Source organism: Cuculus canorus, chromosome Z (genome assembly GCF_017976375.1).
Source record: "Cuculus canorus isolate bCucCan1 chromosome Z, bCucCan1.pri, whole genome shotgun sequence".
Taxonomy (NCBI): Eukaryota; Metazoa; Chordata; class Aves; order Cuculiformes; family Cuculidae; genus Cuculus; species Cuculus canorus.
In genome coordinates, this window is record NC_071441.1 from 67,182,809 (window position 1) to 67,209,921 (window position 27,113).

At 47.5% G+C, this 27,113-nt stretch overlaps 2 protein-coding genes across 10 annotated transcripts in view; one reads left to right on the forward strand and one right to left on the reverse strand.

Moving 5' to 3' along the window:
* Positions 1–3,338, reverse strand: part of ARHGEF39 (Rho guanine nucleotide exchange factor 39) — a 16,653-nt gene extending 13,315 nt beyond the window's left edge. For 2 of the 8 annotated variants that reach the window (XM_054054746.1, XM_054054745.1), the window contains exons 1-2: positions 3,224–3,338; positions 10–98 (exon numbers count right to left, since the gene is read on the reverse strand). The gene's annotated coding sequence lies outside the window, so the exon portion shown is untranslated. Of the gene's footprint in view, positions 1–9; positions 99–148; positions 207–280; positions 539–3,223 lie in introns of those variants that run through there. The other 6 variants (XM_054054741.1, XM_054054739.1, XM_054054743.1 and 3 more) reach the window with 6 other exon arrangements.
* LOC104056600 (myosin-IIIb) overlaps positions 3,253–27,113 on the forward strand; it is a 25,154-nt gene continuing 1,293 nt past the window's right edge. Inside the window, exons 1-29 of one of the 2 annotated variants that reach the window (XR_008447864.1) lie at positions 3,253–3,424; positions 3,494–3,559; positions 4,249–4,367; positions 6,070–6,172; positions 8,497–8,599; positions 9,040–9,196; positions 9,538–9,640; positions 9,908–10,036; positions 11,219–11,327; positions 12,384–12,500; positions 12,910–13,010; positions 13,463–13,549; positions 13,696–13,761; positions 14,084–14,197; positions 15,307–15,418; positions 16,818–16,864; positions 17,169–17,234; positions 17,506–17,625; positions 18,509–18,594; positions 18,835–18,882; positions 20,426–20,473; positions 20,653–20,744; positions 21,988–22,119; positions 22,477–22,580; positions 22,903–23,102; positions 25,102–25,191; positions 25,336–25,501; positions 25,835–26,143; positions 26,290–26,528. Coding sequence is in view for 1 of the 2 variants with exons in the window: in XM_054054738.1 (XP_053910713.1) it covers positions 3,329–3,424; positions 3,494–3,559; positions 4,249–4,367; positions 6,070–6,172; positions 8,497–8,599; positions 9,040–9,196; positions 9,538–9,640; positions 9,908–10,036; positions 11,219–11,327; positions 12,384–12,500; positions 12,910–13,010; positions 13,463–13,549; positions 13,696–13,761; positions 14,084–14,197; positions 15,307–15,418; positions 16,818–16,864; positions 17,169–17,234; positions 17,506–17,625; positions 18,509–18,594; positions 18,835–18,882; positions 20,426–20,473; positions 20,653–20,744; positions 21,988–22,119; positions 22,477–22,580; positions 22,903–23,102; positions 25,102–25,191; positions 25,336–25,501; positions 25,835–26,143; positions 26,447–26,524 (3,168 nt within the window). In the remaining variant the exon portion in view is untranslated. The remainder of the gene's footprint in view (positions 3,425–3,493; positions 3,560–4,248; positions 4,368–6,069; positions 6,173–8,496; positions 8,600–9,039; positions 9,197–9,537; positions 9,641–9,907; positions 10,037–11,218; positions 11,328–12,383; positions 12,501–12,909; positions 13,011–13,462; positions 13,550–13,695; positions 13,762–14,083; positions 14,198–15,306; positions 15,419–16,817; positions 16,865–17,168; positions 17,235–17,505; positions 17,626–18,508; positions 18,595–18,834; positions 18,883–20,425; positions 20,474–20,652; positions 20,745–21,987; positions 22,120–22,476; positions 22,581–22,902; positions 23,103–25,101; positions 25,192–25,335; positions 25,502–25,834; positions 26,144–26,289; positions 26,529–27,113) is intronic. The other variant, XM_054054738.1, reaches the window with a different exon arrangement.

Here is a 27,113-nt window from a genome sequence, read left to right on the forward strand (position 1 = left end):
AATACTCACCAACAACAGACTAAAACGCTGGCAGTCGCAGAGTACCTTTACCCAGGATAGGTTGCAGTCATGATTTTCAGCTTGCAGCCAAATTTCTTCTAACAAATAATAATTAAAAAAAGAAAGAGGAGACAAACAAAAGTTACACCTGGTTTGACCATCTCCTGCTTGCATGAAGTGGTGCAAACACTCCCATTATTCCAAAACACATTAAGTTCTGTCCCAGGTCTGTAGGCTGAGAGCTGTCTGGAGCCCAGAGGTAGAGTAGAAGGTACTTCACCTACAGGTGACAGGCACACTCCAGCTTGCTTCTCTCTTCTCAGACTCACAACAGAAACCACTGAACACTTCTGTACAGTTAACTACTGTACTGTGGTGACCCATTAGCAAAATTCCCTGCAACATTCTTTAATGTGTTCTGTTTTAAATATCCCCTGCAAATCTCCTTTTGTTATCATAACTTCATTGGGTTGGAAGGGACCTTAAAGATCATCTCATTCCAAAACCCTGACATAGGCATGGACACCCCCCGCAAGACCAGTCTGCTCAAGGCCTCGCCCAACCTGGTCTTGAACACTCCCAGGGAGGGGGCGTCCACAGCTTCCCTGGGCAACCTGGGCCAATGCCTCAGCACCCTCGAAGAATTTCCTCCTAATGTCTAATCTAAATCTTCCCCCCTTCCAATTCAAAGCCACGCCCCCCTCATCCTATTACTATGTGCCTTTGTAAACGATCCCTCCCCAGCTTTCTTGTAGGTCCCCTTCAGGTACTGCCATCCCACAAGTGCAAGACCAAAGCAGCATGTCAGAAGTGTTAACCACCTTGCTGGCAACCACATGTCTCGCCTCACAGAATCACGGAATTGTTTAGGTTGGAAAAGACCTCTAAGAGCATCCAACCATAAACTTAACACTGCCAAGTTCACCACTAAACCACATCCCTGAGCACCACATCCACAGTCTGTTAAACATCTCCAGGAGTGGGGACTCAATCACTTCCCTGGGCAGCCTGTTCCAATAAAGAACCCTTTCAGAGAAGAAATTCTTCCTAATACCCACTCTAAAGCTCTCCTGGCACAACTTGAGGCTTATTCCTCTCACCCTATCACTTGTTACCTGGGAGAAGAGACCAGCAACCACCTCGCTTTAACATCCTTTCAGGTAGTTTATACACAGCAATAAGGCCTCTCTTCAGCCTCCTCCAGGCTAAACAATCCCAGTTCCCTCAGCCACTCCTCTTAACTCCAGACTTTTCACCAGCTCTGCTGCTCTCCTCTGGACACGCTCCAGCCCCTCGATATCCTTCTTGTTCTGAGAGGCCCAAAACTGAACACAGCATTCCAGGTGCGGCCCCATTAGCACTGAGCACAGGGGGACGATCCCTCCTCTGGTCCTGCTGGCCACGCTGTTCCCGATCCAAGCCAGGATGTTGTTGACCTTCCTGGCCACCTGAGCCACTGCTGGCTCATGTTCAGCCACTATTGACCAACATCCCCAGGTCCTTTTCCATCAAGTAGCTTTCCAGCAACACCTCCCCAAGCCTGCAGCATTGGGCAGGGTTGTGACACAGGTGCAGGACCCAATGCTGAGCCTTAGAATCACAGAATCATTTGGTTAGACCTTCAAGATTATCAAGGCCAACCATACCTGGCCACTATTAAACCACATCCCTGAGCACTTCATCTACCAGTCTTTAAACACCTGCAGGAATGGAGACTCGACCACTTTCCTGGGCAGCTGTTCCAGTGCCCAATAACCCTTTTGGTGAAGAAACGTTTCCTCATGTCTAATCTGAATCTGCCCTGGTGCAACTTGAGGCAATTGAGAGCAGCCCCGCAGAGCAGGACTTGGGGGTGCTGGTTGATGAGAAGCTCGACATGAGCCGCCAACGTGCGCTCACAGCCCAGAAGGCCAACTGTGTCCTGGGCTGCATCAAAAGAAGCATGGCCAGCAGGGCGAGGGAAGGGATTCTACCTCTCTATTCCTCTCTTTTGAGACCTCATCTGGAGTCCTGTGTGCAGTCCTGGAATTCTCAACACAGGACAGATACTGAGCTTCTGGAATGGGTCCAGAGGAGGGCTACAAAGATGACTGGAGGGCTGGAGCACCTCCCATATGAAGACAGGCTGAGACAATTGGAGTTGTTCAGCCTGGAGAAGAGAAGGCTCAGAGGAGATGTTACAGTGACCTTCCAGTACCCAAAGAGGCTACAAGAAAGCTGGAGAGGGACTGTTCACAAAGTCTTGTAGTGATAGGACGAGGGGGCAATGGCTATAAACTGAAGTGGGGCATATTTAGACATAAGGAAGAATTTCTTCACTGTGAGAGTGGTGAGGCACTGGCACAGGTTGCCCAGGGAAGTTGTGGCTGCCCCATCCTGGAGGTGTTCAAGGCCAGGCTGGATGAGGCCTCGGGCAGCCTGCTCTAGTGGGATGTCCCTGCCCATGGCAGGGGGGTTGGAACTGAATGATCTTTAAGGTCCCTTCCAACCCAAAGCGTTCCAGCCCAGCCCCCCCACAGTCCCTCTCCACATGTCCCCACTTCCTTTCGCACCCCCCAAACATGCAGATGATTGCACCCCACGCACCTCCTCCTACATGCAAACACCCCCCACACGGGGACCCCCCCAGGTGTGACTCCCTGAACACACCCCATACCCACATGCACCCCATACCCACATGCAGCCCCTCCCCCGTGCGCCTCCCCTCCACTCATGCCCTCACACCCCAACACACCTCCTCGTCACGAGTCCCCCCTCCCACTCCCCACGCACAGGTGACCCCTCCTCACACACCCCCTTCCCCACACCCCCCCACATGCACCTGCCCCCTTTCCCACAGCCCCTTACACACACAACCCCCCTTTCCTGTGTCCCCACAGCCACCCCCACACCCCTTCCCCACGTGTCTCTTCCCCACACAGCCCCTACTCGCTTCACCACGCCCCCCCATTCCCCACGTCTCCCTGCCTCACGCGTGTCCCCCCTTTCCCGCGCTGTCCTTTTCCGACATGTCCTCGCATGGCCCGTGACCCAACAACCCGCTCGCCCCTTTCCCCACGCCCCGCCCCGTCCCTTCCCCACGTGTCCCAATCCCACGTTCCCCTCTTCCCCGACATCCTCGCCCCCTTTCCCTCGCCCCCTTCCCCCGGTGTCCCTCTCCCCCGCCGCCCCTCTTCTCCAGCCCCCATTCCCACGCCGCCCGTTCCCCTCTCCCGCCCGTTACCTGCTCTGGCCGCCGCCGCCCCGCGTTCAAACGCTGCCCCCGCCCCTGCGGGCGGTCCCGGGGCGGAGCGGCGGCGGGGCCGGGCCGGGCGAGGCTGCGGGCGCGATGTCGGTGCGGGGCGATCTGGCGTCGCTGGCGGAGCTGGATGAGGCGTCGCTGCTGTGCGAGCTGCGGGAGCGGTTCCTGCGGCAGCTGCCCTACGTGAGTGACCGGGGACGGGGGGCGCGGGCGGCGCTCGGCCGCGTTACATCCCTCCCCTCTCTCTTCCAGACCGACATCGGGGACATCCTCATCGCCATGAACCCCTTCCAGCCGCTGCCGCTCTACGGGACCGACGTGAGTCCCGGGCACCGCCCCGGCCCCTTCGTCCTCCCCCTTTCCCCCTTTTCCTCCCCCTTCCCCCTTTTCCTCCCCCCTCTTCCCCCTTTTCCTCCCCCTCTCTTCCCTCTTTTCCTCCCCCTCTCTTCCCTCTTTTCCTCCCCCTCTCTTCCCTCTTTTCCTCCCCCTCTCTTCCCTCTTTTCCTCCGCCCCTTCCCTCTTTTCCTCCCCCCTTCCCTCTTTTCCTCCCCCCTTCCCTCTTTTCCTCCCCCTCTTCCCTCTTTTCCTACCCCCTCTTTTTCATCTTTCTTTCCTCACCTCCTCTCTTCCCTCTTTCTTTCCTCCCTTCCTCTCTTCCCTCTTTCTCTTCCCCCTCCTCTTTTCCCCCTCTCCCCCTCTCTTTCCCTCTTCCCTCTCTTCCCTCCTCTTCCTCTACTCCCCTCCCCATTCTATCCCCTCTCCCCATCTCCCCTTTCCCTGTGCCCCCACTGTCCGCACTCTTCCTATTCTCTCCCCACTCCCTCCTCTTTTCTTCTTCCTCTCACCCTTCTTCCTTTCTCTCCCCACTCCTCCCTCTTTTCCTCTTCCTCTCACCCTTCCTCCTCTCTCCCCTCCTCTCCCCATCCTGTCCCACCTTCCCCGTGCCACTTCTCCTCCTTTTCCTCTTAGCCCCCAGACTTCTCCCTGTGCCCCCCTTCTCCCCGCAGGTCTCAGAGCAGTACCAGGGGCCCCCGGTGGGCACGCTGCCCCCCCATATCTTTGCCGTGGCCAGCCGAGCCTACCATTCCATGCTGGGCGGTGGTGGCAGCCAGTGCATTGTGATCAGGTGAGAATCATGGAATCATTGGGTTGGTGATCAGATGAGTGGGGCAGAGGCCAGCAAGCTCTGCCTGGGCTCCCCACACTGAAGTCAGGACATGACCCCACCTGGAGTACTGTGTCCAGTCTGGAATGTCCAGCATAAAAAGGCTATGGAACTGTTGGAATGGCTCCAGAGGAGGCCACAAAGATGATCAGAGGGCTGGAGCACCTCTGCTATGAGGACAGGCTGAGAGAGATGGGGTTGTTCAGCCTGGAGAAGAGAAGGCTCTGGGAGACTCTTTCAGCAGCTTCCAGTACCTGAAGGGACTACAGAAAAGCTGGGGAGGGACTCTTTACAAGGACATGTAGTGCTAGGACAGTGGGAGGGTGGCTTTAAATTGAAAGGGGGAAGATTGGGATTAGGAAGAAAGTCTTCGTGACGAGGATAGTGAGGCACTGGCATAGGTTGCCCAGGGAAGCAGTGGATGCTCCATCCCCGGAGGTGTTCAATGCCAGGTTGGATGAAAATTCGCCCTGGATTTAGAATCATAGAACAATTTAGGTTGGAAGGGACCTTAAAGATCATTCAGTTCCAACCCCGCTGCCATTGACAGGGACACCTCACAACCCTCATAGTGAAGACTTTCTTCCTAATGTCTAATCTAAATCCTCTAATTTAAAGCTGTTTCCACTCTTGCTCTTCCCAACCTCTCCGGTCTCCAGATGGGAGAGCAGGCAGATTGGGAATGGAGGCTTTTGTGGAGCAGCTCAGCTGCCAATGAAGGTAACTATGCCAAAATGCATAAAATACAAATATGAAAAATGCAGCTAATACATTGGGTTTGCTTCTGAAGGGAAGTGGTGTTGGAAAGATTTATCCATCTCCAGGGAAAGCCATACAGGGCTCTTCTTTGGCGAAACAACTCCTGACGTACTGCTGTAGTAAATAACCAGATACTGTTTTCCCAAAGTGGAGCTTCCCGTCTGTAACCAAAGAGCAGCAGAAAGAAGAGCATAAGCTTTTTTATATCCCCAAGACCTTTGGGAATCTGGTCACGGAAAATCTTATTGTCATGGGCAGTTCTGTGTGCTAGAAGCGGGAAGAATGGGCTCTAATAACCAAAGAGCGTACCGATGTCATGAGCATTTCAGTCCATGCTGTCACTTTTATTCTGCTGAGGCTGTGCAGGGCACCAAATAGCATCAACTAGTAGAGAATGTCTCAAACAGCATCAAAGAGAGAGCCTCAAGATACTAACTTCCAGTTCTGAGTATTGCAGGAAACAGTTCAAATGTCATCTTCGTTCAAATGTTAATTGCCAGCTTTTTTTTTATTTAATATTCCCTTCCTTATGTTGGCCTTCTGATAATTGTACCAGTATTTTCAGTCTACCTGGTGCGGCAATGACTTGCTGGATCCCTGGTGAGTGTTGTTCTCCAGAAGTTAGATGTATTTTTCTTAAGAAGCAGAGCAAATGGTCTGTATGGTGTACCCCATCCAGAAGTGACAGCACAGTGCTGTCTTGCAAAATGAGGAAAAGTTGCCCTGGGAAGGAATCAGGACCTCATGGAACCCACTGTGTAAAGCTCTGTTGTGATTTTGTACTGGCACATGCAGTTTAGGTGAAAAAGTTGAGAGTGCTCTCCTGTCCAAGAGTATCACAAGTGATGAGACAGAGAAACTATACTTTGCGGCTCCTGGAATTTCCTTTGCTTTCTCTTTGCAGTGGAGAGAGCGGTGCTGGGAAAACAGAGAGTACAAAGCTGCTGTTGCAGCACATAATGAACATGTGTAAAGGCAACTCACAGTTGGAGCAGCAGATCCTTCAGGTAGGTCATTACAGGGTGGTGTTGAAGACACAGAAGCAACAGTGCTGTGAGGCAAATTATGTAAGACTCAGGAGGCCTGCTGATGAGTTAATCAACACTGGAAGTCAGGGAGCAAAACATCAGACACATAGGAAAGTAGCGGGTAAAGATGGTGAAGCAGCTGACCACAAATTACAGGGGTTGCTAGGTCAGTAATTCTGTTTGCTGGGAATGTAGTGGTAACTTAAATGATAGAAAACTATTACAATCATCTATCATGTTCTCTGGCGCACGGGATTACAGTAATTTTTCCAAATACTTCGTGTCCAAGATAGGACAGCGACTTTTATTAGAAAACCAGAGTCTTGATTTAGTAGTACACAGGGAGAATCCACTCAGCCTTCGGTTGCCTTTCCTGGGATACTTATATTTGCTGTCAGGCACATACCTCTTAACTGGGTAGCTTCATCTTTGCTGTTTTCATATGCCTTTGCTAGCTAATTTTCAAACATATTTGTCTCTTTGGTCTGAAGTATTTCCACTGGAGTCCCATTCCTTCTTCCCAGTCTCAAGTTCACTCCTGATTTCTCTACCTGCTCCTCTGGAACCACACAGGGAACAGAGAATGGGGGTTGTGGTCAGTTCATCACACCTTGTCTCTGCTGCTCCGGTGTGGGGTCCCTCCCACAGGAGACAATCCTCCACAGACTTCTCCAAAGTGGCTTTGAGTTGTGGTTCTTCATAAACCATGCTCCAGCATGGGTCCTTTCCATGGGATGCAGTCCTTCAGGAACAGGCTGCTCCAGCATAGGTCCCCCACAGGGTCACGGGTCCTGTCAGCAAACCTGCTTCAGTGTGGGCTCCTCTTTCTATGCCAGGAGCCTGCTCCAGCGTGGACTTCCTATGGGATCACAGCCTCCTTTGAGCCCATCCACCTGCTCTAACATGTGGTCCTCCAGGGGCTGCAGGTGGATATCTGCTGCACCATTAACCTCCATGCTGCAGGAGAACAGTCTGCCTCACCATGGTCTTCACCAAGGTCTGCAGGGAAATCTCTGCTCTGGCACCTTCTTCACTGACATTGGTGTCAGCAGAGCTGTTTCTTGCACATATTCTCACTCTTCTCTTCTGGCTGCAGTTGTGCAGCAATTTTTTCCCCTACTTAAGTATGTTATCACAGAGGTGATGCCACCGTTGATGATGGGATCAACTTTGGCCAGCACTTGGCCCATCTTGGAGCCATCTCGAACTAGCTGTGTTGGACATAGGGGCAGCCTCTGGCTTCTCCACACAGAAACAACTCCTGTAGAGTCCTGTTACCAAAACCTTGCCACGTAAACCCAACACACTGTTCCATGCTTTGTGCTCTGTAATGTCGTCTTATTTCAGTGTGGTATCATCCACATTGTATCCCAGGTGAAAGCCTTTGCTTCATTGTGGGAATGGGGCATTGATATAGCTGCTGGCTGCACTTGGAGCTGACTTGGGCCACACTGTCATGCCCTGAGCAGGTTCAGAAAGCAGGGTAGCTCTTTGCTTAGTGTAGTGCCTGGCGAAATAGTCCCTGAAAGACTTGACTGGCAGTGATCATAGCCAGCCGACAATTCCTCCGTTGGAAATAAAGTTCATTTCAGCCCAGGGGAGCTGCCCTAGAGGTGATGGTGATGAAATAATGGGAATCTTATTAGGTTCTTGTAGATATATTCGAGGACTAAGTTAGCCCTTTGGGGATTAGTGTCACACTGCAAAGCTGTGTTCAGCAGGCTACCCAGCATGTACCCTAAGGCATTGTTCTTCCAGTTGGCAGGTGTTCTCGTGCTCAAATATAGAAAAAATTGACATTTCACCTTGCTTACATCCAGTTTACCAAGCTGGTCTGATTGTTCTGTTACTTTCTTTATAATTCGCTGTCCTGAGCTTTACACTGTCTACAAATTTCAGTAGCAAAGTTATCATGCTTACATGTAGCGAATGCAGTGTTTATCTTGTTTATTACTGTAGTACAGCAGTCACATTATCTAGTGATGCCATGTTGAATGCTTTGTGAAAATCTTCTACCAACCTTATCTTTTAACAAGTGAGTTAGTGATCTTGCTAGAGATCAAATCAATTTGATTGTGCTTATTTTCAGTAATCTCATACTGCATAGTCTTTATTAAACTTGCCCCTTTCAGTTGCTTTATCCAGGGTATGGTTAAATAAGTGCTTTTGGGTACGTGTGCAGTGGTTGCTATTCCAGATGAATGCTGAATAGTATGTGCCTGCGTTAAACTTTTCCAAGTTAGTTAGATTGGATTACTTAATTTGTAGAACACTTGTTCTACTTGCTCACTCATTTGTTTTAGGTAAATCCATTGCTTGAGGCTTTTGGCAATGCCCAGACTGTGATGAATGACAACAGCAGCCGCTTTGGAAAATACATACAGCTGCATTTCCAGAACAATACAGGTGAAGTCAAGGGCAAATACTAGTTTTGGGGATGGTTAGGCACTGGAGGGCGTGGACTGAGTAGTCAGAACTTGTGGAGGGTGAAATTTTGACACCTGACTCCCTGTGGAAATGGTGTGCAAGTAAACCACGGTTGTAGGACAAGGCCTGGGTTTGGGCAGTGTGAGAGTGCAGGAAGGATATGGAGATGACAGTGTAGGGGACGTAGCAATAGTACTCTGTGGTGTCAAAAGCCTTGGTTGCTGCTAAAGGAGGTGAGCAGACATCTCTAAGATGATGGGAAGCATGGAGAAGCCCGTTTCCTGGGTCCTGCACAGCCAAGAGGGTATTACACACAGGAAAGTTATTTTAAGCAATTTTAAGCAAAACCAACTAAGAGATGCAGGACAGTTCAGGCGGCTTCATGTGCAATGCTTACCCTGTCACCTTCTTGTGAACAGTGCAAGGTGCAAAGCTGAGTGAATACCTGTTGGAGAAGTCACGGGTCGTGCAGCAAGATACTGGGGAGAGGAATTTCCACATCTTCTACTATATGTTTGCTGGACTGTCTTCAGAGGAAAAGGAGATGTATGGGCTATTGGATCCTTCACTTTACAGGTATTTCAAAGGCAGACCCTAGCTTAGTCTTCCTGATGGGGTATGGATGGGAAAGCAGCATAATGGAGTCTATGCCTTTGCCCTGTGGCTCTGTCTGTGGAGGCTGGTACAGGTGAACCAGTGGAAGCTGGAGTGGGATCTGAGTAGAGCTACATGAAGAGATCTTATGGGTCGTCATGGAAGCTGGGAGGCCTGGAGTGTCTTCTTTGATGCATCACCTTGGAAAAGTTCCTTTGCATTTTGTGTCTCCACTGCTCCTGATCTGCTTTGTTCCTTTGGGATAGGAATGACTTGCTATGCTGATTGTGTGACAGTTTTGTATGGGATATACACTTTCTCAGGTACATAAGCGGACAATTTGGTACAGAGGATGTAGCTCAGCGCTGGAAGCACAAATACCAAGAGGTGTGCAATGTCCTTGACATGGTGGGCTTCCACGAACAGGTCAGTTCCAGGGTTATTTAATTTCCATCTCTGCTTCCTGCGGGCATAGGATTTCTTTCTGGCTGCTGTCTTGAGGCTCAGTCCTATTTCTGTCTTCCCTGGATTTAACATGTTGCTTCCAAACCACCTGAGTCTGTCAGACTTACTGTAGAGCCTTTTCCCACAGGCTGCCCATGCCTTTCCCTCACCTCTCCAACTTCTGAGGCCTCTGTATTGGATTATGTTAAATACTGACAGGCTTTCAGTCACCTTTCTTTTGTGATTTAGGAGCAAGTGGACATGCAGGCTATCTTGGCAGGTGTGTTGTCTCTGGGCAATGTGACCTTTGAGCCTGAGGAAAGCAATGGGTCTGTAAAAGTGAGCGAAACCTCCCGGGGATGGCTGAAGGCTGCAGCGGTGAGTCACAAGAATTGCTGGCAGAAACCGTATGGATATGATGCTGTTTCCCACTGGCAGTTGACTGCAGAAGCTGCTCCTGCCAGGGATGACAAAAGATGTTTCTGCCTCAGAGTGTGAAGGCTCCTGAATAACAGGGAGTTTTTTCCAGAAATGCAGTGTGATCCCATGACTGCATTTGTGTTCACTGCTATTCGTTCCCAAGGAGACACTTCCCAGCTTCTGTTTCTTGTGTGTCTGTGATCAGTCTTATATGTGGTGATACCACATGTGCCTTGTTGATGTCATACAATATAAGCTTTTTAAAACTGAATGTCATGTGTTAATGTGTGATAATGCCTTGGAGAAATTCAGGTGTGCAGTATCTGAAAATTAGTTCTGTTTCCAACAGATCTTGTCCAAGGGTACCCGGTAGCTGCTATAAATTTTTCTTGGTTATCCAGAACTAAGCTTTCTCGTGTTTCACATGAAATTATCACAGGACCATCCCATTTTAGTTTTATGGGATAGCTATATATTCCTGCTTTGTTAACAACACAGAACAGAGAAATTTAATGTATTTCTGTTCTTCCTATGTCTTTTTATTTTGAGCTATCTCATCTCTGCTTGTTTCCCTCCTACACCATACCTGAAACAACCACCTACATCTATTCCACAGCCAACTCATTTTTGTCTTACTTAAAGCCTGCACCTTGTTTTTTGCTCACAGAAGTGGAATTCCTGTTAAAGCAGTCACTGAGGGATTCACTTTTGTCCGAGTAACCTTAATTTCTGTCTCTTGTGGGTTTGTGTGACTGATGCCTGCTGAAGCTCAGATACCTCAGCACCTGCACAATCACCTCTGCGTGGTGCTGCTCAACAAGTTATTAACCTACCCAGCAGAGGCTGGTGCGGCTCCCAAAGGAGGTGAAAGGTGGCAGCATTACGAGAGCAAAACAGCATTTCAGAGAGAGCAGGAGAGGGATCTTGGTCACTGCAGGGAGAATGCTAATCTCAGAGCCTACATCTGACTCCAGATGTGAGATGTTAACAGTACTACTTATCTTACAGTGGAGCTCAAAAGCCCTAATCTATATCATGACCCCATTACACTGGGTGTCACACAGGTGCGAGGAGATACAATCCCAACAAGTCAAATAAGGGTTTGCTATTCACTGTCGTCATCTATTTCCTCTCTCCCAGGGTCAGTTTGGAGTCCAAGAAGGTGAACTATTAAAATGCCTTATTTGTACAATGTCAGTGACCCGAGGCGAACAGATTCAGCGTTTTCACACCCAGCAGCAGGCAGAAGGTAGGAAACAAAATGAATTGCAGATGTGCTGGCCAGAAAGGCTGACCCATGTTTGATGGAAGGGTAACCCCACACATGTGCATCTTGTTGGGAACACAGATATCTGTCTGTGCCCCTTTGTTTCACCAAGGAAAGCACATCAGTGTTTGTCTGTCTAGTCTCTCACTGACACGTAGGACTATGAATGCTGCTTTTGTTTGATCTCCAGGAGACTGCAGAGATTAAATGATAAGCTGAATTAGCTTTGCTTTCTTCCTCAGTCCAGTCTAGAAGGAAGCTGAGGGTATTTGTGCAAAAGAGGGGAGGGCTCCTGTTGCAGAGAGCTGGCATTTTTTAGAGCACTAGAGAGTAAATGGAGAAATAACTGAGATAATCAATGAGATTGTACAGTATCAGGGAAGGAGTGAGATGAAAGGGGAGTATCTTAAAGTGATAAGCACAACTTGTTATTTTCCCTTTAGAAGAGAAAGTAGTCCAAGATAAACTGCACAAAAAGATTTGGTTAAAATAAAAGATTTTAAAAAAAACATTTTAAAAGTATGGAATTCCGGATTTTCTAGATTATTGCTAAAAATGGATAATTAGCTCATTCTGTTTCCCAAACATTCTTCGCACTTTGCAGCTGTGGGCTAGAAGGAACAGAGCAGAAATGTTCAGTTTTCCAAGTACAACTTGAAGTCTCTTGCTTGGTTTAGCAGTAGTGGAATCCATACTCAGTAGATCTGTAGAGGGGAAACTAAGTCTCTGGATTTTCTAAAAAGTGGCTGGACTTTTTTTTTTAAATGAAATTTTCAATTTTAGATGGTCTCCAAGTGCCATTGTGTGTCATATCTTATCTTGTAGAAACATTGTGAAGATTTTGGAATGAAAGAGCTCTGTGTAAGCCTACAGAGGGCCGGGATGACTAGAAAGATATCTAATGTTTATTTGTTCTTTAAAATAGCTTCATGAACCATGAGAAGTTGTTGCTAGCAGTGAATAAATTGAGGTAGCTTGTGTGCTGTGTTCCTTATTCTCCTTGGAGCCCTTCAGTGAGCGGCTTTTCTCTCCGTGCAGATGCTCGAGACTCCATTGCAAAGGTGGCATATGGCCGAGTATTTGGCTGGATTGTTTGCAAGGTCAATGAGCTGCTGGCTGAGAATGTGGATCCTGAGCTGGAACTGAGGGAGATAGGTGAGTTCTGCCTGCCTTGCTCCTGTTCTGTCATCAAATGTGTGTACCTCAGTCACAATGGAGGAAAGGCACAATATGAGGTTTCACAGAGATTGCATACAGGGATCCGTTATCAAAGACATGGTCATGCTGGAGATGCTAGTTGACAGCATGAAGTCTATAGGACCTTGGCCAACTCTGAGCAGTTGGTTGGCCTGAGGCTATGGTGAGACTGTAGTTCTGGGGTGCTCTGGCTTTGCAGAGGAGCCAGGGGTGGGGCTTCTAACTAGTTGTCCAAGAGGAGTTATGGGAAAGGTGCTGCAGTGGGGTTTCCCTCTGCCGTAAGAGCTGAGTTAATAGAGATTTAGTTGTGTGTTGGAGTAGGCAGCTATCTGCAGGCTCCATGATGTGCTTGTCTTCCCTCTTTTAGGTATCTTGGATATTTTTGGGTTTGAAAATTTTGCAGTGAATCGTTTCGAACAGCTTTGCATAAACTTGGCCAATGAGCAGCTGCAACACTTCTTCAACCATGTAAGTTTGCTATGCATGTTTTAACCTTGTGTGGCAGAGAAAGCAAAGCACTAATCTACCTGGCGTATGAAGGAAAGCTTGGGGGAAAACGGGTTTATTGCCTGGAAGGACAGAAATGGAGATTAGTGAAGCAGGGCAGAGGGGAGCAATCTTCTTTACTGTGGCGGGGGAGCCTCTTGGGCAGGGAAGGAAGAAGTAGAAGGGTCAAACAGTGACAAAAGTTGGCAGAGCAGGAGCGCTTTCCCTCTGAGAAATGTTCCTGCTTTGCGCACCAGCATCAGTGAGTGACCGGCTTATGGATGAGCGTGCAGAACATTGGTTTCATCTTGGACCTCTCATGCCATGGGTGAGAGAGCCACATCTATGTCCTGTCTTCATGGTGGCAAGGAAGATGTTGATGGTTGTCTAACCAAGTCTGTCGAGTGCTTCAAATTTTTTTTTCTGCTTTTCAGCACATTTTCCAGCTGGAGCAGGCTGCCTATAAGGAAGAAGAGCTGCCATGGGAGACTATCACATTCAACAATAACGAACCTATTCTGGTGAGTGAGAGGACTGACAGAAAAGTGTTGCTCCGTCTGCCATTGGGGGAAGATGCACCTGGGAAGAACCTCTTCAAGGGGTGGTGTATTTGAGAGTGGATCTCCTATACTGGTTTAGTATGTCTAATGTGTCTCCATTCCCACAGGATCTGCTCCTGGCCAAGCCACTTGGGCTCCTGTCTCTTCTGGATGAGCAGAGTGCATTCCCTCAGGTATGCATGAGACAGGGGGCAGAGGAAATAGTGTGGGGAATGTAGCAATAAAGATCTGGGCTGCAGGGAGAGCTTTTATGTTGGAGTGTGACTTCAAAGGGCTGAATTAGCGGAAGTGTTCCCATGTGTGACTGATGAGATGGAACAGCCAGATCAGGGAGAGTCTAATGATAGGCATCCCTGTGGAGAGTCAGGGAGAGAGTATAGTACAAAACTGTTGCTCAGCCAAGGCCACTTCCAACACTTTGTTCTGCTTTCATGTATCCTGCTCACGTCTCTGTTGCAGCCTTATCATTTGATTATGAAATCTGCTTTCTTGCAGGCAACTGATAAGACATTTGTGGATAAACTAAACAGCAGCTTCAAGGGGAATTTACATTTCCAGCCGGGTCGAGGCCATGTTTTGGGCTTCAGTATCATTCACTACGCTGGAAAAGTATGTACCATTTGTGAGAAAGGTGCTGTTGTAATGTCTGTAGGGGAAAGGAGATGCGCTGCTTGACAAATAAGGCCTTGATGTTAATGAGTGTGTGGTCTGGCCATGACTAAACAGAAGCAATGTTTTCCCAGGGACCTGGCTTTTAGAATTCCCTAGAATTTTGGTAGAAGGCTTAGGAAGAGAGGACCAGGACCCCTGAGGAAAGTGGAACTACCTCTGGGAAGTATAGGGTATTAGAAGAATGCGATGTACTCACCATCACTCTATTACTCCATCACTCTAGTCTTAAAATATAGTCCCTTTGAAAATAATAGCCCCTGCATTCACTGAGCAGCACCAAAGGACAATCTGACTTTACCTTTACCTGTTGATTTCCAGAGCATAGCAGTCACTTATATTGCAGATACTGAGCAACACCGAGAGAGCAGCCAAGTGATGATTGTTTTAAAAGTGAAGCTACTTATTTACACATTCAAATGGTATCTGAGCAGCTTGGGATTTAGAACTATTGCATGTAACCCTATCACCAGTAGTTTTGAAAGCATTGGCCCAAATATGTTGAATTAATTGGAGGTAATTTTTGGAGCAGGAGCAGACATGGTGATTCAGATCATTGTAGTATGCAATTTAGTAATCTGATCTCACTGTAGTTGACTAAATTGTTACTTGTGATATTCTTTATTACAAAAATTGACACCTAACATTGCAAGGAGAATGGCAGGCTGGAGATGAGAAAGGAAGGCAGAAAGAGAAACCAGGAGGTACGTAACAATAGGATTGAAGCCTATTCAGAAGGAAAAGGGGGAGAGCAAGGAAAACAGTGAAGCATAAACCAAAAGTAAATGAAACTTCATAATTAAGGAAAGGTCTGTGTCTCAGCATTGTGTGGTATTCCTGTGGTTCTAGTGCATTGGTGCCAGCACAGGGTGTTGTTCCGTAGGATTTGCATCAGAATGACATGCATATGCATTTACAGAATTCACTTGAGAGCCACAGTGCAGAATTCACATGCAGTCCAGTGTGAATTCAGTTTAACAGCTGCTCCTGGAAATCTGTGATAGTGGCTTTGGCTTTCACAGCGTGTGACTTGCTGCCCTTTCCCCTAGGTGCAGTATACTGCCGGGGGCTTTCTGGAGAAGAACAGAGACACCCTGCCAGCCAGCGTCCGCGGGCTATTCATCAACAGTGTCACCCCCTTGCTGAGTGTGCTGTTCACAGGCAAGTCCCTCTGCTATGACGGGACCTCCCACATGAATCAAGGCCCACCTTGGCAAGACTTAAGTGTGGGAGTGAGGCTCCTGTGCTCTGAATGTGTTTCACACCTGGCGGCCCCAGGGAGACTTTGGGAAGGCTGCAGCCTGGATTGGGGCTGTTGGGACACACCGAGCTGTCAAGAGCTGTTTGTTTTGCCCTGGAGAGCAAGGCAGGTTGTGTCCTGTTCCAGAGAATTATCCACTATTCAGACGTCTTCCCTCAGATCAGATAGCGAATCTTCTCTGGGGCCAGTGCAGGACTGTCTCCATGGCCCCTTTCCATCTGCTCCATTCTTGTCTAGAAATTAAGCTGGACAAGGTCATAGCTTCTAGCTGTTCACACTGAAAATAGAGTTCTGTAAAGCCTCAACCAATGAGTATAGTGATTATCCTTTTCAAACATATTTTGATCTTCAGGTACAACTTGTTAAAAACCCCTGAGGTCATGTATTATTTCTCTTCCACCACTATAGTCCCTTTTTCCAGTTATTGATAAGCCCTCAGAGTCTCCAAAGCTTTTATGAAAGTAAATATTTAAAGGAAAGTCAAGTGGATTCTTCCTTGGAATTTGTCTGGATGAACACAGTGCTTTTGGTGCAGAATATTTATTTTTGGTCCTTTACAGCTTATGCCGCTTTCTCGGTTTCACAAGTAATTGATTGGTTTCATTTCTCTTTTATGCTGTGGTTTTCAGCTCTTCTGCTCAGCAGTACCTTTCTTCATTATCGTTTCCACTCTGCTGCTGAATATACTTAGTCTGGTCCCAGCGATTTGAAAGTTCATAAAGAACAGAGATAATATCCTCAGATTCCTTGTCTAGTCCTAGGCAATGTATCTAGATGGTCCTGCTGAGCCCAATGACCTCCAGAGATCTCTTCCAACCTCAACCATTCTGTAATTCTGTGATTCACATGAGACCTTTGCATCAGGGGTGCACAGGAATGTCATTAGATTCTTCACTAAATTCAGGTTTCCTCAGTTTTTTCATTTTGTCACTGAATTAGTTTTAAGCTGTGTGACTTTGTGTGTTGACTGGTGCATTTGCTACATGCATGTTTTTTCTGCATTGTTAGATGCCCAGTGATGATATTTCTTTGGGAAGTCATTTAGGTTTGCTCAATAACCTTGTTTCTTTGTTTTCACTGTGACGGAGAATAATATTGCCTGTATTGTATGCTTTGTATATTTGCATTTTCTTCTCTCTTTCTTTATCTCTTTCCTTGTATTTCCACATCGTGAAACCTAGCACCTTGTCTGTGATCCCATATTGGTAGGGAGATTCATGTGTGAAGTGGGGTTTGAATGTTTGGACATGGTTGACTGCAAACAAAGGTACAAATTAACTATTGTCTCTATTCTTCCAGCTACAATCTCCAGGACAGGGACACTGATGCCTCATGTGAAACCCAAGGTATTACACTTCAGGTCCAAATGACAATTGATAAATGATGGCATAGCTACCTGGTATTTGTTCTAGAAACTGGCTGAAAATGAGAGCAGTCAGGAATTACTTGAAAATAAGAGCAGATAGCAATCTGCTTGCAACAATTTCTCCTTTATTTTTTATCACGTTTTCTTCTTGCTTCTGCTAATATGTTTAACTGCCTTCCCTCCTCCGGTTTCTGTTCCCTCTCCTTTTAGCCATCTGCTTCCCAGGAGGGCTTTTTGGTTGTGGTCCTTCGGGGGATGATCCTTTTGTCTGTGTCTGGTTTCAGATCATTCCAGGAGCAGACAACAAGTTCAACAGCACACGAAAACAGTCTGTTGGAGCTCAGTTTCGGGTAAAGTGTTGCTGCCCTGCTGTGTCCCTTGAGATGAATGCAGTGATATTTTTGTGAGAGCTGCTAAGCATATTTAAAGCATCTAGAATGTCGATGGGTCTTTTTTCTGGGTGCCAAGTACAGCTGATCATGATGGGAGTGACACAGTTGTTACCAGAGCCTCAGAAGCCGCTGTGGGGTGGGAAAGCAATTCTCGCTGCAGGATATTGCACACCAGACTCTGGCAGTGCTTGGGCTTTTTGGACTGTTGGTCTTTCTCTAACCCCACCAGTGTTCCCTGATGGTGCTGATGGAAAGGATGTATTCTGCCAACCCACACTTTGTGCGCTGTATAAAACCCAACCACCAGAAGGAGCCAGGTGTGGTGGACAACCAGGTGGTGCTACTGCAGGTGAGGAAAAGGAGTGTCCTTTACAGATACTTCTGCCACTATTCAGTGGGGAGGGCAGACCCCGGTGAGAGGCTGTGAGGGTAGCTAGAAGAGACTTGTCTGAATCTTCCCTTGTGAGAGAAAAGAGTAGGCACACATTTTATCCATGTAAAGGTTCTGTGTGCTTGATTGTTGATTGCTAGGTCCAAGTTTTGCAGTCTTAGTTCTCTCCCATTTCTTGTTCATGAATGCAGTAAGATCTGCTTGTCACGCACTAGGATTCATCTCTGCATACTTGGATGGGGACAAGTACAGACAGTACTCCAGGAAAAACGATGCTTCCCGGAGGAGACTGTCCTCACCCATCAGCCAGGGCAACTCTGAATAGGAGCCAAGATGGAATTACTTTGATAGGAGCTGAAATGTGCTGATATGACTGTCTTTGGGTATTGTTTCAGGTCTGAGATCCAGACACATTAAAGAATACTGAAAACGATGAGGAGAGTTCAGGAAGCTTTGTGGACTGTTTAATGCATATAAGAAAGGATAGGATTAAGAGGGAAATTCATCTGTGCGTCAGAGTACTTGTTTGTCCAGATTTGGAAGCAAAAGACAGTAAAAGTCCTCTAAGGGACAGAGGCAAAGCAGTACCCATTGCTGGAAGGTTAAGCTATTTCAGTCATTGGGTTTTATGGTTTCCAGCTCTTAACTGAGAGTGGTTAATCATCAGAGTTACAGGATGTGGTAAATTCAGTCTTTAACCAAGGAAACCATTTTCAGAAAGAAACTTTTTCAGTTTGAACTAGAGAAGTTTAGGCCTTAGTGGAGGAATTTCTGGCTGCAGAGGAACAAACTGGGTGTCCTAATGACCTGTTTCTATTTGTTTCTCTCTGTGGTGCTTCAGCTCCGGTACAATGGGCTGCTGGAGACAATCCGTATCCGAAGAGATGGCTTTTCCTGGAGACCTTTATTTGAGGAATTTGCTGAAAGGTTTGTTGGAATGTTCCTTGTAGGATATTGTTAGGGAAGCAATCCTGATAACCGCATATGGACAGGGAGTGAAACTGCCTCTTTAAAGTTAAAATGCCTGAGATCATGGGGTTGTTTGCTGTGGGAGGCTGAGGGGGAAAGATAGTGGTTTATTGTTTTTTGCTGTGAGTGTGGCATGGGTCACCTCAGCACATCAAGGATTGGCCTCTTAACCTTGCTGAATTGATTTGTTTTTTACAGGTACGGAATTCTTCTAGTTAAACCAGATGTTTCCCTTACAAAAGAAAGGTAAGAATCCTTCCTCTGTTATGTGCAAACCAGTTTGTTCTTCAGATAATTTTGCTCTTGGTGTAGCCTAGCAAACTGAGTAAAAGGAACAAAACAAGGATGGGTTTTGTGGTGATTGAGACGACAAATTCGTAGACAAAGACTGTTAGTGTTTAAAAAGCATTTGGTACAATGAAATCTTTCTTTAAGTGCTATGTAGCTATTCAATTCAATTACAAGAAAGCCTTGCTGTCCTATGGGATCAGAACTAGCTAATGTGCTTAATTTAAGGAGTCACAATAATGGTCAAGGGTATCCACTGAATTCAGTATGACAGAGACTTAGCACAGTTGCCAGGTGCCTCTCCAGCCTTTTTCCTGGGGAAAGAAGAGGGATAAAGATAATGCTGAGGAAGCATCCAGCACTGAATGTCTCCCAGGCTATAAAGGATGTTTGTGGTCAAAGACCTCTTTATGTGTACAGGCATAATATACCCCCAGCACCTTCAGAACCTTGCGCGTGTAAAGTCTCCTCCAGCTCAGCAATCTTACCCTGAAAGCTTTTTACTTCCTCCATCTAGGGCAGCAACTCCCCACCTCTTCTTTTCTGCTTTCCCAGTTCTTCTTCCTGCCATAGTCGGTTGTGACTGATAGTGAGAATTAAGCATGTAGAACAGCCAGCTGGTTATTTGGTTTTGTTTTTTTTTTTGGGGTGGGGGGGTTTGTAAATCTTCTAAGAAAGGAATTTGAATGTTCTGGAAAAGTTCTCTTCTGGTAGTAGCTCCTTCAGCCTTCACAGAGCTTCTTTGAAGTTACTGATTATACTGAATTAATAAGAATTGCAAACCCACTTGAGGCCTGAGCCAAGAGACAATCTCATGGATGAGAGAAAGATGATGGTAGGCAGGCACTATAGTGTGTTTTCAGACACAAAAATTATATGATGCTTTTGAGAGAAGAATTACCTTGGATATAGACTTTCTTGGAAGCTGGCTGACATAGAAGGAAAACCACTTCTGCTTTGCTATATGTGATAGTAGGAAAAAGTGTCACTATGGTTTCACAGCCTGGATTTGCAGATAGAGGGAGGAAAATGTGTGATGCAGCTGGAGTATTGGTTTCAGTTCCAAGTGTTGGGAAATCTCTCTGATTGACCCAGATTTTATCTCTAGAGTCTGCAAAATGAAAGTGGAATTGAAAAACAGGCTTTTTCGCAGAAGTCTTGCGACCTTGCAACTTGTGTGCTCCAAAGGGCTTGGAAATGAAATGAGGAGAAACAGCTCTGAGACTAAAACAGGCACTGCAGAATTGCCTCCAAGTGTGCTGAAGGAAATGTGCCTGTAGGAAACCCATTTGCTGATGTTCCTGAATGTGATCCTAGATGTACCTCAGGGACCACTACAGATTGACAGCCAGTTACTGAATGTGACCAGATGACAGGGACAGTGAAACAGTGCAGAATCATTGAGGCACTTTCTCCTCTCTTTATGCACATAAACCCACTGACTGCATGGTATTCACTTTGGGTGAAAAATTATCTATTTCACTTTTTTACTGTCTTTCAGCTGCTTGGAGATACTGCGAAGTACAGAGCTGACAGGCTGGCTGTGTGGGTAGGTGTGGATCACCGTTGCTGGGAATCAGAAGCCTGAATGCAGAGACTTTTTACATGTAGACTGTTACCTGGTTCTCCTCAGGGAGAACTTTGCAGAAAAGGCTCATCCAAAAGATGATTGGGTGCAAATATAGACAAACTCTTTCTCACTGCTTCTTTCTCTCCTCAACTTATCAGGAAGTCACGACTTTTCTTTAAATATTGGCACCAGGAACAGCTGGCAAAGTATGTGGAACGACTGGAAAGAGCAGCAGTTGTTATACAGAAAGGTGAGCACTGGGGCAGGAGAATCACTCAACTCTAATCTCAGACCAGAGCAAGGAAAAACTCTTCTCCCATTCCTTCTCCTTCTCCACCATGCACCTTTGCTGATGACAGACAGGCAGGCCAGGCACCACCTCCGTGTCAAGGCTGCGTGTGGTCAAGAGTGCTTATTGCAGATGCCCACTTTCTCAGTGCTCATATGCAAACAGGGAGAACTATTAGAGAGTGGGAGCCTTGGAAAGGGAAAGCACGTGTGCAGGAGAGCTGAGCTGAACAGGGCAAGGATGTGATTTGGCTGTGTCTCGAGATCTGGGTAACCATCCTCTGGAGTGAGGTCTTCGTTTGTGAGTGGTTTTGAACTGAGGGGAGGGAAAAGATGGGTGAAGCAGATCTCATTCCTGCTTTCAGAGACAGACAGACAGGTTGAAGTTTTGGGTTGTTGTAGTTTTTTTTCTTTCCATGCAGCATCTGCTTTGGCATCCTGTTTCTCCAAAGCAAACAGTGTAGGCAGTTTTTTGTACTTTCCTGTGCACAGGCTCCATGAGGACTGTACAACCAGGAGGAGGAGGCTGTCATCTCGCCTGGTCCCTCTCTGTTGTGCTGCTCTACTGTACAGGTTGTTGCACTGCTGAAGCATCTGAGCTGCTTCCAGCTATGCACCGTACAGTGTGAACGATGTCAGACTGTCATCTGCAGTGCCTCATTTTCGTCCCTGAGGAAAATGTGGGGCTAGTGGGAAATGAGAAAGTGGGTCTTTCAGTTTACATGCTTTAGTACCTGGTTGAGTAGGTGGGATAATATACTGTCTCTAAATCTCCCGATGAACACTGTGATGGCTGTTTGTGGGAAAGATTGTCCTGTGGGCTGACACCAAAGAAGTCTAGTCCCCTGTACGGAAGAGCTTTGCTTTTACTGAGTAGTGTCTGGAGGCTACTGGGGAGATAGGTGGTTAGCAGAGGCCTTGTGTGTCAGGCTTTGTTTTTTAGGTGTCCTGTGCTTTGGCATTAGAGATGAGAGCTTAGATCTGCAATTTGATTTTTTTAAACCCGTGATCTGGCGGCTTAGAGAGTGGAAGACAGTTCCCATGTGGTTTTAACTGCCTGCTTAAGTAAAACCTGCATTACTCTTTGAGTGAAATGTTGAGGGATTTGCACTAGTTGAAGGAATATCACCCAGTGTGATTCACGCAGGGAGTCACAAACGTATGATGAGCACTTTTTTTTCTGACCACAGCTTTTCTCTGAACAGTTTTCAGGGAATTCAGATATAGAAAGAGTTACCAGCAACTAATGGCTGAGCTGAGAGCTCAGGCACAGTGGATACAGGAGGAGACAGAAAGAAAAAGAAGCTGGCTGATGGCAATAGAAGCAGAAGCCCAGAGTGAGTTATTCCTGCTCCTGCTGTCCCCATGCGTGGCCCATCATGCGATGATTCCCTCGAAGTGCTGTAAGCTCCACGTGATGATGGCCTGCCCTCAGCTTTCCTGGGATTGGGGGCTGCACCAATGCGGTGGGCAGGGAGGTCCTGATATTTCTGCCATGTGAAAGTGTGGCTTTCTCTGTGTGAAGCAGAAACAGTGTGGTGAAAGTCATTTGCCTGGCTGTACTGGGAGGAGTGCCAAGCTGTGTCTTTCCCACACATTGTGCAGCAGAGGCTGTCCCTATCCTGGGCATGTGAAGGGTGGATCTTGTGGATGTCAGATGCTAGATTTCATCTACTGCTTTCCTCTTGTTGCAGGAGTCTTTCTTCCAATCCCCATGGCACGAAAGAGGTGCCATCAGCCTTGTCCTCATTCTCCTGATAAGCCACCAGTGCCACGGCCCCGCAGCAAACTGACAGAGGTAGCGACATTGGCTCTGCTTGGGGTTCTTTAGCTAGGTGTCTTGGTGCTCTGCTTGCTTGGTCCTTCTGCATGCTTATGTTCTCCTGTGTGTGGTCCCAGGAGGATGCTGTCATTCTTGTTATGAGAAGAGTCCTTTCCTGCGGTGGTTAGATAAAAAGTGTGGTCAGGACCTTTGAGGAACTGAAAGCAATGTTTGATAGTTTGTGACCAATCTTGTCTTAAGGGACTCGGGAGTGGAATCACTACCAATGTGATCCCTTCAAAGGTCACTGACTTTGACCTTTCTTTTATGCCCATTTTCCCCCTCCCCCCACTCTCAGTCTACTCCTTTTGATAACTTTTCGGACCCTACTGCGCCTCGTTCTGTTCTGGGGACAAAGGAGCTGACTGGAGATGAGGCAAAAATGAGGAAACGTAAGAGAGGAGCAACTTTCTGCTGGTTCAAAGAAACGCAGGCCCAGAAGGTCATGCAGGATGATGGAGCCTTTCCAAGCTGGCTGCATGGGATGATCAGCCGGAGGTGAGTACGCTGGACGCAATGACTTGAGCTGTGGCAGGCAGGCAGGAGCTGTTGTGTCCTTAGGAGATTTGCATAGGTTGGATTTGCCTCCTGAAGGAATGGGAGTGACCTTTCACTACTGGGCTGTGAGCTTCATACCCTTAGGAGAAGCTTAGAGATCCTCATCACAGGCTGCAAATAATGAAACTTTACATGGGTCCAAGGAAAGACTATGGAAATTCATAGGAAATAAGTCCACTGTGGGTTCCTAAATACTCTGTGCAGGGAAGGGAGGCATGGAAAGTACTTGGAGAGGAAATACATACATGCGTTTTCCCTGCTGTCCACTGTTTGCAGAGACGTGATATGGAATGAAGATGAGCTTTTGGTCTGACTCATTATGACTGTTCTCATATCTCAGTTTAGGGCAGGAGGAAACCTTAGTTTACAGTAGAACAATACAGAATTCAGTGTACATCTATTTTTAAAAAGTTTAAGAGAGGCCTTAATGAGTACCTGATAGCAAGATTCCCCCAAAGCCCACAGAGACATGAAATGGAAGGCTTTTTGTCGATTCCTCCACCCATTTAAGGAGAGTGCAGCATAGGTGGAATTTGCATCCCCTTAGGGAGAGACAAAGCCCTGCCTTCTTATGGAATTGTTTATGAGACTATGAATTCTCAAGCCTTTTTGGAAAACATTTATTTAAATGCCTGAAATTATGCTGCTGGGTATGCCTTGCATTTCATTCTCTTTGCTGAGCCAAGCACTAGTTTTCAAGCAGTGTGATAATTGCAGAAATGCTAATTATGCCAGTGATCAGATAAAAACAACACAGTCGGGTTAGCAGGTAAACGTCAGAATTTCTGGCTATAGTCTCCCCTGTGTACAAATTGACCTATGGTGCTGTATTCTTGCTAACTGCCAGTGTCCCTTATTTGGTGGGACTTGTGTATGGGCATTGCTGCAAAGCATGTGTGTAATTTCAACACCCTTATGACCTAGTTTCAGTCTATAAGTTTTTTCTTTTTAAGCTGCAAGTCTCCTTCAGTCTTATTAGATCACAAGTTTCTGGATTTTGTCAGGTTATCAGTGTGAACACTACTCGGAGACACTATAAAGCATGATAGTTTAGTAAAGAATGCTGTAGTAGCTGACAAGTTCCTTCTGGCTGCATTGTTTTTTTCTTTTATTTAAGATAATTAACAAGTTTCCCACCCACATTAGTGCTTTTGTTCACAGATCTAAGAATGTAGCAGAGGAACTCTTGCCTGGAAGACCAAACTGTCTGAATTCAATTACAGGGTAGCCATGAGCACTTCACAATGAAGGAGTAGCATGTCCTTTCCAAAGACACTAAAGATTAGATACTTTTGAAGTGGTCTACTTCCTGCTGCTGGATTTAAGTCTACATACAGCTCAGCCTTATGTAACAGCAGCCAGAGCTATCCCAGACTGCAGTGGTGATTTGCCATCACCTTTAGCCTGGAAGCAGGGCACATGACAAGCACAAAGCAGTGCTTTGTCTATGGGCAGAGAAGGGGAAGACCTCCTTCCAGCAGGAAGTTTAGAGAGCCACAGTGGTGTAATCCAAGTTAGTGTTTCTCCAAGGCACTTACCTTGTGCTGAGCACCACTATCCCACAGCATCCTGACTTCTTCTGTCAGCCCTGGAGCGTAGGAAATGCATCACCTGCACAGCATCCTCGCCTCAGTGATGCTTGGTCATGTGCTCTGTGCTGGAATGCAGCTGATACTCTTGCACTAGTCAGGCCACAGGAGCAGGTTTGAGCAGCCCTGCTTGGAGAGGCTTTGGCTGAGAGTAGTGTGCTGCCTTAGCCTGCTAATAACTCCCATGCACCAGCAAGCCAGAGCCTGGAGATCTCTGGCTCAGAACACATGGGGCAGTTGCTGGCCTCCCTGTGGACTGGGAGCGCTGTGTGGTAGCACGCGAGATAGGATGGGAATCCCTGCACAGGCAGTTGCTCACTATCCACTGAAAAACTCTTTCCTGCTTCCAGGGAAGCTGAAAACTTGCTGATTGACAAGCCTTTGGGATGCTTCCTTGTTCGGATCAGCCGGAGCCGACCAGGCTACATCTTGACATACAGGTAGGTAATAAGCCTTGCAGAGAAGGAGAATGAAGGTCCTAAACTGAGCTGTGTATGGCTGGAAAGTGCAGAAGGCAGTGACTGGGTTCTGGAGAGATGTTGTGCCCCCATGCCATGACTATTTCTGTCTGTCCGTCTCCCCAGGGGCGAGGACCGCTGCAGACACTACCTGATCCAGATGCAGCCCAATGCATACTATGTTATCGTGGGGGAAGACTGGGCTCACGCCTCGCTCGCCGACCTGGTTCGGTATCACCAGACTGTGGTCATCCAGCCCTTCATGGAGATACTGACTGTGCCCTGTAGGCAGGTGAATGTCAAGGAACTTCATCCAGAAAAGGGGATGGGGCATGGATTGTATGTTGAGTGGACAGAGTTGCTGCAGCAGCATCTTTCTTTTGTGTTCTTGTTGGGGGTTCCATTCTGGCCAAGCAGTCTGGTCTCTTCTGCATGCACCGGAAAACACAGCTGGCTGGGAAGTGGGGAGTCCTGGGGCGGGGAAAAGGCTGTGGTGGGTGGATGACACCCTCCTGCTCCCTGAATGTCATCAGTGGACACAACTCGGTATTCCTTATTGTTGTGCTGTTTGGGGTGCGTGAAAGGCCTGCAAGCCACTGCTGAACTCACTCTTTCCTCTCCTCAGAAAAGTAGTGAGAGTTTGGATTATGACAATCTGGAGTGCCTCAGGCTGGGTCCACCAGCAGCAGAGAGGGATACCGCTCCAGAGGAGCAGACCCGCCCCTCCAGGGCTTCCATCAGCAAACCTGCTCTGCCATCAGGAGCAGCTGCTGTTCTCAAACGTGTGTGGTTCAGGAGGACCCAGAATTGTCAAAACCAACAAAGCCTGGACAAGAGTAGGACAAAGCCAAGCTCAAGCAAGGAGAGAGGCAGCCAGCGAGCCTTCCCTCGCCTCCACTCTTCCATACATCGGGCAATGCAGGAAATCCAGCAGGTGAGCTGTGGCCATCCTCTGCCAGGCTTTGCACCCGCAGCCACTTTGGGACGTGCGGAGCTGCCCTAATCCTGGGCAGGAGGGAGGAGGCTTCCACAAGCGGTGCTTGGCTTCCAAGCTCTTGGGTCACCGGTTGTATTTTGCAGTCTTGGGTCAATACTGTTCATTGGAAGAGCTAGGCTGTGAAAATCCTGGGAGAGGCTCTCAGCTGCCCAAAGGTAAGTCCACAAGAGAAGAGGCTGTGATATAGCCAGTGTCCCAGTTGCTGCTCCTCTAATGCTCTCTTTCTGTTTCTCACTGCAGTTCTCTCCCGTTCTCTTGAGCACCTCTGAACAGAGCTGCTATCAAGCTCTCAGCGTTGAGGACGTAGATCCCAAGTGACATGGTAAGAGGGGGTAGCCTGCAGGAATACAGACAGCAATTGTAGCTTCCCTGGGAAGTGCAGGAGCAAAGGAGCTCTTCCTTTCATGCTCCACCTGGAGCATCTCTTGGCCACCAACTACATTGAAACAGAGCAGGAAAAACAGGACGGTGGTCAGCTTCTATTCCAGGGCTGCAAAGAGATCATTGAAAATGGGGAAAACTCAGCATAAGGTTGGGTTCCCACCATCTGTGGTGCAGTGTGCTTGCAGTACAATAACAGGGCAGCTGGAGGGAGTCCTGGAGCTGGAAGGACAAGTGCTATCAGAAAGCACATCTGCATGCTGACATTAAGCTGCACTGGCTTAATGTTGTGGAGAGAGGCATGTATCAGAAGTGGGTGCTGAGCAGAGAGCCTGGGCAGGTAGCAGAGGCAATGAGCTGAAGGCAAGGCTGAGAACATGGGAGAAGGCAGCAGTCAGTGAGGGCTTTAAACAAGGTTGCAGCAGCTGGTAACACGGCTGATTACCGAGGCTGTAATATGCTTGATAGGTTATGGGACGACATAGAGAGGGCCAGGAAGGGCCTTCTGGCACAGCTATCTATGCCC